General features: G+C 45.1%; 1 protein-coding gene across 15 annotated transcripts in view; it reads left to right on the top strand.

Annotated features, from left to right (window-relative positions):
* Positions 1-3,829: 3,829 nt before the first annotated feature.
* The window catches only part of tle3b (TLE family member 3, transcriptional corepressor b), a 30,812-nt gene continuing 24,300 nt past the window's right edge, over positions 3,830-10,341 (top strand). For 8 of the 15 annotated variants that reach the window (XM_034576278.1, XM_034576261.1, XM_034576270.1 and 5 more), the window contains exons 1-5: positions 3,830-4,255; positions 4,669-4,895; positions 5,504-5,604; positions 5,824-5,887; positions 7,318-7,362. In XM_034576278.1, the coding sequence (XP_034432169.1) occupies positions 4,872-4,895; positions 5,504-5,604; positions 5,824-5,887; positions 7,318-7,362 (234 nt within the window). In that variant the 5' untranslated portion in view covers positions 3,830-4,255; positions 4,669-4,871. The remainder of the gene's footprint in view (positions 4,256-4,668; positions 4,896-5,503; positions 5,605-5,823; positions 5,888-7,317; positions 7,363-10,341) is intronic. The other 7 variants (XM_034576310.1, XM_034576327.1, XM_034576305.1 and 4 more) reach the window with 2 other exon arrangements.

Raw genomic sequence — 10,341 nt, 5'->3', positions numbered from 1 at the left:
TGTTGTGCAGTTAAATTCTGCATTTTACAACGATACAACTGCTGTCGTGTGTAGGAGACCAAAGCTCCTGTTTGGTCATGTGATGTGTGTTTTCAGGCGTGTTAGTATGGACAGGGATTAAAAAATGATCCGGAGCCAAAATGCTTGTGTGGTCAGAGATCATATTAGATTGAAAGCGCTGTTCTGAAATGAAAACCGTAATAGTATCGATGTAGCCGAAGTCTGTCATGTCTCTGCAACATGAGTGAAACAAACCTGGATTCATTTAGTATGTTCTTCTCTTGTTCCGTGTTTCTTGAACATGCAGCCTGAACTCATACAACCGACCAACAATGTGTTCCAGGTCAAAGGTCAAACAACGGGGAGGCAGAGAGGAAATTATTTCAGTCGCTTTTTTTCCTTTTACTGAAAGATTGGTTGATAATTAGATTTTTTTTTCCATCACCCAATATTGAACTTTTCAAACTTTTTTATTAAAAAAGATCAAGTAAAGATGGGAATATATCACCATATTATAACTTGGATTATGTTATTAACCTTTGTGAAAACTCTCTGGTATGATTCCATTGTTTTTGGACGGATCACTGAAGCCTCGTTGGTGAAGTTTATATTCAAGCACATCCTGAAACTTAACCTGTGACATGTCTGCAAAATATCCTGGAAATGCAAGTGCATCCTTGGTAAGGAGAGACGATGTCAAAAGGTTGTGCACAAACATTTCATGCATTTTTGTGATTCACCTGAAATATTTGGATGTATTTCAGCTTTATTTTGAAACAACGACATTTGAATTAACCTTTATTAGAACTGATGCCATAACATGAAAGCAATGATCAATGTGTGGAATCTACACGTCAGTCGATGACGGATTTGTCAGTGCAACTCAGTGATTATTAGTTTTCTCAGCTGCCAGTAACAAAGTTCCCTCAAGAGGTGCAGCACAGAAAGTCTGATTATATTCAAACTACTATGATTATAACAAGAACTACTAAGATAAATAATCATTACAAGTTCTGTGTGACATACCTGTAAAGTCTCCCAGTGAGTGTGTAGCTTACTGACATGTCCTCAGTACATGAGTTATTATCCCAAATCATGTCGGAGCATCTGCAGGAGGGATCCATTTGTTGCTAAGCAACAGCTCAAGCTCGCAGCACGCTAGCTACACAGTGATGTTTAAAATTTGGCATACTTTTTGACTTTAGGGCAATTTATTCTGCTGTAGATAATATGAAATGTACTGAAATTGATTTTTAGGTCTTTCTAGACACCAGACACTTTAGTATATGTCACAAATAAACATGATTAATTAAAGCAAAACCAAAGGTTAAAATCAAATTAGGAGACACAAACTCGTGTCAATACAACATATGTAACACAAGAAATGTTAGAAAGTAAAACAAAGATAGTTGCTCTAGCTAATGTCACTGACTTATTCAACATCCTGTATCATGTTATTCACAGGCTATTTTAGAATCTTCTTAACTTCCCTGTTTACATCTGATAAAATGATACGCATGCAAATAAAAATACTTCACTTTTAAATCCGTCTTGAGGTACATTTATTTTTAAGTAAAAAAAAATACCAGTTAAATGATTGATCTCTTAACTTAAGGCGATATAACTACTGGGCCTAACATTTAACAACTTCCTAAAAGATCAAGTAATAAAATGAAAAGGTCGTAGAAGCTGCAACTAGTTTTAGTCTGGACCGGCAGAAACGGTGATGTTTTGAAACGATGACAGAGAAACTCACAGCCGCTTGCTGATTGGCTCTTTTCGGTCATGACGTGGCCTTCGCCGATTCGTCAGGCTCATATCACATGACCCTCTTCCAGAAGAAAACCATCGGCATTAGCCTTGGCTGCCAGAGTTGAGCCCAACATGAATAATCAGCTACAAAAAAATTAAATACTAAATGACTGATCTCTTACCTTAAGGCGATTTAACTACCGGCCCTAACATTTAACAACTTCCTAATAAATCAAGTAGTAAAATGATAATGTCTAGAAGCCGGTGGAACCTGGTGCACTTGTTCCAGGGAGAATCTAGAAAGTAAAAACAGCCTTGAATTTGAACGTGAACGAATGAACGGACACAAAACAAACCAACATATAGATTTTTCAGATGAAGATGTGGACAGATGAGTGAAACCATGTTTGATGGAGGTAGAAGCTTTGTTTTGCAGCACATGTTTTCATGGTTTGGTGGTGGGGGGGGGGGATCAAACTGATATTTAGCCCCTGCTGGCTCTTTCTCTTTTTTTCTTTTGTTTTATGCACGGCTCTTTTTACCACATGGTAGTGACAGATTGTTTGAGCTGAAAGGAAAAGCCATTCGAAGCTAATTAAGCAGCCATTCCGGGCTCTGTTCGCAGGCAGGAGGGAGAAGCGCAGCCATTTGTCAGCGCCCGAGACCAACGTGGCTTTAATTGACAAGCGGGGCTCCTGACTGACAGCTTCGACGGCGCTCGGCCAATCGCGGGCCGCGCAGGGAGACAGCGGCGACGCCATTGGATGAAGAGCGGCGGTGGGGGGGGGGGGGGGGGGGGGGGGGGGGGGGAGGAGGAGGAGGAGGAGGAGCGAGGGGAGGGAGAGGAGGCGGGGAGGACCCACGTGGGGACGGGTTGCAGCCGACAACACGTGATAGGCTGAAATTCTGGAGCACAGACGGGGTGGTGGTTTACCTGCTGATGAAGATGAATTGATGAAGATGATGATGATTAAGATAATGATGATGAAGAAGAAGATGATAATAAAGATGAAGATGATGGTGATGATGCTGCTGCTGCTGATGGAGATGAAGAAGAAGATGCTGATAAAGATGATAATAAAGATGCTGATGAAGATGATGATTAAGATGCTGATGAAGATGATGATGATGAAGATGAAGAAGTGTGTAGATGCTCCAGGTCTGGTTAGAAACATCTCGATCAATTCTCGTCACTCAAAGGACACGAAGGCTCTTGAATGAACATTTCTACGACCTCCTGTTATTCTCAGGGTTCACATTTCTTTTTCTAGATATTTGACATGAGAGCAGAGAGTTGTATTTCTGGGTTCAAACACCAGACGAGCTCCAGATAAGATTTGATCACATATTAAACACATTTAAAGCTCATATTAACACAGTGAATCCTCTCTATGATGAAGATATTCGTCCGTTTAAAGGAGCAGAGTTTGAATTGTCTTAACTTTATAGACAGAACTGACTGGGAACATGTAGTTGGACACTAGCTGCTCCAGATCAGCTTCACATGTGATTTATTCTCATATTAAACATATTTAAAACTCATATTAACACAGTGGATCCTCTCTAGCGCTGACGATGTTATTCCTCTTTAAAGGAACATGTAGTGGGTTTGAATCGTCTCAACTTTATTGATAGAACTAACTGTAGATGTGCACAGTTGGACACTGGCTGCTCCAGGACCAGCTTCACGTGTGATTCCCTCACATGTGAAGAACATGTAAAGCTCATGTTAAGATGCAGAAACTCTCTCTGGCGTCATTTCTCCGTTTGAATGATCCGGAAGTCTCATTGAAAGTGTGTTTGACTTCACTTGATGAAACTAAATCACCGACGTGCACAGACGCAGCAGCAGCGCGAGCCTCTAGAAGTGATGGTTATTTGAAGAAGCTGCAGATCCAAAATGGCGAAAGGGAGGGAGGAGGAGGAGGGGAGGGAGGGGTGGTGGTTGGTGAGGTCACGGATCGCGGACCAATCGCAACGTCGCGGCAGAGGTGCCCCCCCACGTGGGGGAGCCGCGCCGCGATTGGCCCGCGCCGCCGAGCCTGTCCGCGGGCCGTGATTGGCTGCTCGCGCTGTGGGCTCCTCGTGCCAGGGAGCAGTGTGTGTGTGGTAGCGCGAGCGGCGGAGGAGCGGGTACGAGCTCGCGCTGTGTTTCACCAACGGACGACATTTTCTCTCAAAAAGCGTCGAGGAGCGTGAAAGGAGCGACATCCGGAGTCACCGGAGGATTCTGCCGCCGCCGCCGGATCTAACGCCCGCTTTCTGCGAACTTGTCCGCGGGCAGCAACTCGTCCCGCGACCGAGGGGCTTCCGACGTTTCAGCCGGACGGAGCCGACGCTCTTCTCCGCCGCGGGTCACCGACTCTCCGGAGGAGGAGGAGGAGGAGAAGGAGAAGAAGAAGAAGAAGAAAGAGACGCGGAGACGGACATTTTTTTTTCTCCAGCTCCCTTCGAGAGGATATTAAGTTTCGTGTCTGGATTATTTTCCGTACCTGAGACAAAGGTAAACACGGAGAGAGGCGCTAACGAGGCGGGAGGTGGTGGAGGAGGAGGAGGTGGTGTTGTGGCTTCATGGCAGCGGCTCCTTGTTTTCTGATCTTCCCGGACACCGAAACACCCCCCGTGTGTGTGTCTGTGTGCGTGCGTGTGTGTGTCTGTGTGCGTGTGTGTGTGTGTGCGCTCCTGTTCGTGGAAGACATATATTTTACGAGAAATAACCGTCGGAGCCGTTGTGACCAAACGTCTCAACTTTGGGGATTTACTCGCTTCGCTGCCGTAGTTGTTTCTAGATTTATAGACATTTTTCTTCTGATTAAACACTTTAAGTTTTCAAGATTTTTTTTTTTTTTGAGGTTAAGTTTCGCTTCATGTCGGAGTCCGGCTCCTCAGCTGTGCCCCGTTTTTCTGTGTGTTCAGGTACAAACCAGGTGATCGCACATCCAGCGGCCGGGGTCTGAGGGCGCCGCCTCGAAGCCGAGAACAAGGCTTTGTCCGCCGCCATCGTGCGTGTGCGGGGGAGGGGGTGGCGGTGATTTTCCCGCACCTTCACTGGGACTACACACTCACTCACAGAGAGCGAGAGAGAAACCACGCAGATTATCTCGTGTTAAGGAGCCGACATGTATCCACAAGGCCGGCATCCGGTAAGTAGCTGTCTTTGTCACTGTGAATTGATGCAACCGCACCGCCCTTCACAACAGCCTAATTAGCTCGTCAGAGAGGAGCTGCTGATCCACACCTTACTATTTATGGTCTGCACCGCTGTGGCAGCGCAGAAAACTGGGAGATCGTGTTTTATTGGCAACAAGATCAGAAGATTTTGGTTCAACTCGGGACAGCAGATCATATAGGAACACAGTTAATTCCTCTTCTTGTTGCTGTTGCTGCATTTTTTTGTGCTAAAAGGTTAATTGTGCTTGTTGCACAGCACACACCGAAATCCCACAACTGTGTTTGATTTAAAGTGTTCCTCCCCCCCTCCACCCCCCTCCATGTTCTCCTCTGCTCACTGTGTAACATTACTTTGAGGCTGGATGAAGTGACCCTCCTCTCTGTCATGGCACATGTTGTTGAGTGAAAGCGGCTCCGTCCTCCGCCAGTCAGGGCTCAGGGGAAATGTGAGGACAAACCATCAAGAGAAAGAAAAGAAAGGGAGAGAGGGTGGAAGTGGCAGGAGAGACAGATGAGACTATTATCCCGGCTGCGATGGCGCTATTTACACCTGTGGTATTTCCAACCTTGCACTTTCCAGGCACCTCATCAGCCAGGGCAGCCTGGCTTCAAGTTCACCGTGGCGGAGTCCTGCGACAGGATCAAAGATGAGTTTCAGTTCCTGCAGGCCCAGTACCACAGGTAATGATTGGCCTCCTGTAAACAATGCTGTCTACCTGGAAAGAATAGGAAGAGGAAGCTGCCTCTGTTTAGTTCCACTTCACTCACCAATTCTACACTAATGAAGCATAAACATATCTATGTTCCATATTTAGTTTTTCTCATATCCATAAATCGGTGTGTTCACTCCGTTGTTTAACCGTCACCAGAAATTAAACAATACTTTCCTTCTTTCTTCAGCCTTAAAGTGGAGTACGACAAACTGGCCAATGAGAAGACAGAGATGCAGCGTCACTACGTCATGGTAAGAGCGATCCTCATAAAGCTGTGAATCTGATTTACTAGCATATCCTCCTTTTTGCCTCAGGTGAACAGTCACAGGTGGTGCAGCCTCGTTGTTTTGCAAAAACCATGTTAGCGTTTGTTCCTGCTCGTTGCTGTTGACTCACACCTGTGTTTTCATTGGATAAGGAGGTGGAGGGTGGGGGTGTGCGGAGAGGCAGCCGAGACTCTAGCATGGGGTCAAATGTCCAACTATTGATTGTGTGGTGTGACGACCCCCTCCCCGTGGCTCTGGCTCAGGGGTCCTCTTTATGACCCTCCGCCGCCCCTCCCTAACACACCCAACATGACCCACTGGGGGTTAATGACTGGTCTGCTGGCTTTGCACATGAATCAGAGGGTTTCCTGTACTCTTTTCTTTTTTCTTTTAAATTCTCCTAAGTTGAACCGTGCGCTCGTTCAGACACTTTAGACACACCCAGGGGTTCTTAGATATTAGGTGACTTGTGTCTTTTTCTCCAACCATAAAGATAACAGAGTGCTTTCTGGGGCCAGGCGTTTTCTCCTGATAGGTGTTTGATTTCCATCAAAGCTGTGTGGCAGGTTAAATGTAAAACGGCTCCAAAACTGCAATTAAATCATATTACATTCAGTTCAGGGCCCCCCGGTGATCAGATAGAGACAATGAAATCTGTGCATGTGCAACAAAATCTCAACTCAAAGGTTATTTCTGATACCGGAAAAGCTGCATTGTGTGCACGGAAAAAAGATCAACCTTTATCTTACAGGCGATGTGGCTAAGAGCTCACTCGTAGTTTGTGTACGTGTGTGCTTATCTTGTTTGTACTTGCAAGGAATTACTTTAACCAAGCGCAACAGTACGTTTGTTAAATATTATTTTCTTTGTGAGAAAGCAGAAGGTGGTGGGAGTAGCTGTAAAAAATGGAAACTGTTTAGTGTGTGTTAGATAAACAAGACAAACTATTAAGTCTCAGTTTGCATCTGGTGGTGGGCTCACAGGCTTTTGGCACTCGGCAGCAGATAATGTTTTCAATAATAGCATTGGCGTTCCTCTTGGTTTCTGAAGCCATAGACGGTGCTTGTGCTCGGAGACGGGCAGCCAATCGTCTGTTTGCAAAAAGTAAATGGAGTTTTCAACCTCTTTGGTTAATCAGTCATTGTGGTTTTTTTTATAGCTTCACTCGAGTGCTGCAACATATAGTCGACTTCTCTTTTGTTGTTCATGTCACCGTCAAGTTTTTTTTTTTTTTTTTTACAGCTTTGATGCACTAACATTCTCTGTTCCTCAGTCGAGAAAAGTCAGATTCCTATTTTGTGTTGTACATGCAGTGTATCATGCAGCGGCACATCTAGCCTCATTACTTTGATTCCATGTACAAATTAAAATTTGTTTGGCAACATTTTTTGAATGTTTTCTCTTCTGTTTTACAGTACTATGAGATGTCCTATGGGCTCAACATTGAGATGCACAAACAGGTATGTAGCCATATCAGAGATGGTCTGTATAAATCCATAACACTGTGGTTTTTTTCCCCTAGTGATTGAGGAATATAAACACACCTACTAACACACACATCGCTGACCTTAGTTTCTGCCCTCATCCTTAAATGCCATTAGGAGGGATACACATACCGGCTTCCTGTAGTGAAAATGCTGACAGGCTAAACAACACGAAGGGCACGTTGCCTGATGGGGATGGTTTGATAAGATTAAAGTGAAGTATTTGGCAGACAGTCTGAGAGAATGTGGTATTGTGTGGTTTGTCCGTGTGTGTGTGTGCGCGCGTGCGCGTGGAGACATGTCTGCACCATTGTGTGTCTGCCTCCCCAGTGCCAGCTGGGCTAAAAGCTCATTAGTTCAGCTGCCACCCAGCACTGGGCATCACGCTGCAGTGGAAAGACTTCTGATGAACAGGGCTAAAATACCACCACACCCCCCAATGAGTAGTTTCAGGCTACATCCATACTAATAAGTTTTCGTTTTATCACAGTGTTCAAACAGATGTAAAAGTAGCAAGAGTGATGCATTTAAAGACTAAAACGTAGCCGTGTGGATTCAGCATCAGTAGACTGGAGGCATGCAGGAACAGGGGGAGGTGATAAAATCATTTTAGCCACATTTTCTTTTGTCTTAGCGTAATCTTTTCTTTTGTTTATTTAAAAGTAGAAAAATAGATTACAACTATTTCACGATGTCCCTCTTATCTTTGACACTTACATATCCATTCTCTCAGATTCCGTGTTGCTTTCTGCTTCCCTCGCCTCCTCCTCAGTTCTCCTCTCCCACCTCCTCCTCGTGCCCTTATGTCTTATCATTATTTCCCCCCCTGCCGCCCCGATGGAGTGATGTGAATGATGGCCCTCATGTCATTAGCTGTTTGATATGATGTATGAAAGTGGGAGTCTGTCAGAGAGGGAGAAGGCGAGACAGAGAGGTGGGGCGGAGGCGTCATGGCCCTCAGATCCAGAAGGTTAATGGCGTCAGTGGGAGGGGAGCCCAGTTGGAACAGCGGCACGCTGCACAATTCATCAGGTGTAGATGTTTTTTGTAGGCATTGGGTATCTGTGTGGTGCTGCTATGTGTGCTAAGTAGGTGTGTTTTCTGTTTATCATGGAGCTTGCTGCGATTCAACCCCCTCCCCATTCTTGAGCGTTTTCTGTCAGGCACTTATCACCAACAAGGAGGTAGAAGTGATGCTGGGTGGGGGTTGAGCTGGTTGTTGTGTGTTGATGCTGGTGGCAGTGGATGAGACAAGCTGGCAAACAGGAGGGATGGAAACAGGAGAGGAGTGAGAGGCTTCAGGGTAAATGGGTTAATCGACAAGTCCTCTCCCGTGCATCTTCTTTGTTTATCAATAAGCCCGGTGAAGTCGACGGAGTCCTGTGAATAATGCATGATTCCTGCCACCTCCCTCCCTCCCTCTCTCCTCTCCAATCCCTGGTGAACGAGTGTTTTTGATGACATCGGCGAGAGGTAAACCGACAGCCCATAGCCGTCCCTGTTATTGGTAGGAAGAGAGGTGGGCTGGATTATTGGATGCAGGCAGGCATATTACTCTGCTTGTGAAGAAGATTTATTGCAGTGAGAAAAAAGACGCGATAAACTCATTTTGTGTTGTTATAGCTACAAATCAGGATTGAAAAGTGGGGGAATGGGCACAAACACACACACACACACGTGCATATAAATAAATACTCACATCCCTTACATGGTAACACCAGTTGTGACTTTACACAAACATTGTAATTCAAGTTCCGACAGACACAGCTTCCTGCTGATCTGAATGGTTTTGCTAGCACAGGGATCTGTGTGGCTGCTGGGGGGGTAATTTGTTTTGACAGTGTCTCTTATGATGGCAAAGAGTGCAGGGTGGAGGTAATCACCCTCGGTTGCTGTCAATAAGTGATTTTAATTAGCGCAGCTCATTAGGCTGCCTCAGCAACGTGCCCTGCTGACTTTGTGGTGTGGGTGTGGTGGGGGTTGCTTTGTTTTTCACTCCCTCTTCTCTGTTGTGGTCCCAGTTTATCTCTTGTACGCTTGCCTTCGTTTTGATTTCAGCTCTTTGGTGAAATGAAAGCAAAAGGAACATGAGTAGAAAAAATATCAATCCCAACAATTAACCATCAATTGATCATATTCCTTAATATGCATTTTTTTTCCCCCCACCTTTCGGTAGCCATTTTGTTAATCGTGTTATGCATACCCATTTTCTCACCTCGTTGACTGAATGAGGGAAAACCGAGGAAAGTGCTTCATCAAGGAGTCATGTCCGTTTCCTGGATGGAGGATGAGGATGAAATGAGGAACAGGGGGAGGGAGAAAGAGAGCTTGTGCAAATGAATAATTTATACTGGATTCCTGGAATTGTTTGCCAAGGTGATGATGGCCGACCTCTCTCTAAGCCAAAACAAACTGACTATGAGAACACACACAGTCTCTCAAGGGAGGTTGACGAGGTTACTGGAGGCTGTGAGACACGCTTTATTTTGATAGCCAGGCTAGAGGGGCTGGTAGAACAGAGTTACACAATTAGTGTCTGGCCGTGTGAGTGTGTACTCAACCAGCTGATGATGGGTTTTGTGTGTCGGTGTTGATGTGGTGAAATGGAAGTAAATACTTGTGTGCGTATGTCAGTGCACTTGCATAATTCAAAACAAGAAATATTGTGCATGTCATGAGGATTTTAACTCTTAGTGAAATCGAACGCAATCTGTTGGAAAACGGCCCATTTCCACTTGCTCCCCCTGCAGAAGAGGATGTCACTTCATTTTTGCGTGTACCAGCTCAAAATAGAATGACATGCACATGCAAAATATTCTTCATGCATTTGTAATGAACCAGATACCTCTAAGTGCCTCTTTCTTCCTCTGCTCTGGCTGAGAAGATAATTCCCAAACAGCCATCTCTGCCCTCCTCCCATCATATGCCACTTGTTTTCCTCGCCAATTGAAACCT

This window comes from Hippoglossus hippoglossus, chromosome 3 (assembly GCF_009819705.1).
Source record: "Hippoglossus hippoglossus isolate fHipHip1 chromosome 3, fHipHip1.pri, whole genome shotgun sequence".
NCBI lineage: Eukaryota > Metazoa > Chordata > Actinopteri > Pleuronectiformes > Pleuronectidae > Hippoglossus > Hippoglossus hippoglossus.
The sequence above is the reverse complement of the archived record's forward strand: the minus strand, read 5'-3'. Positions and strand labels throughout refer to the sequence as shown.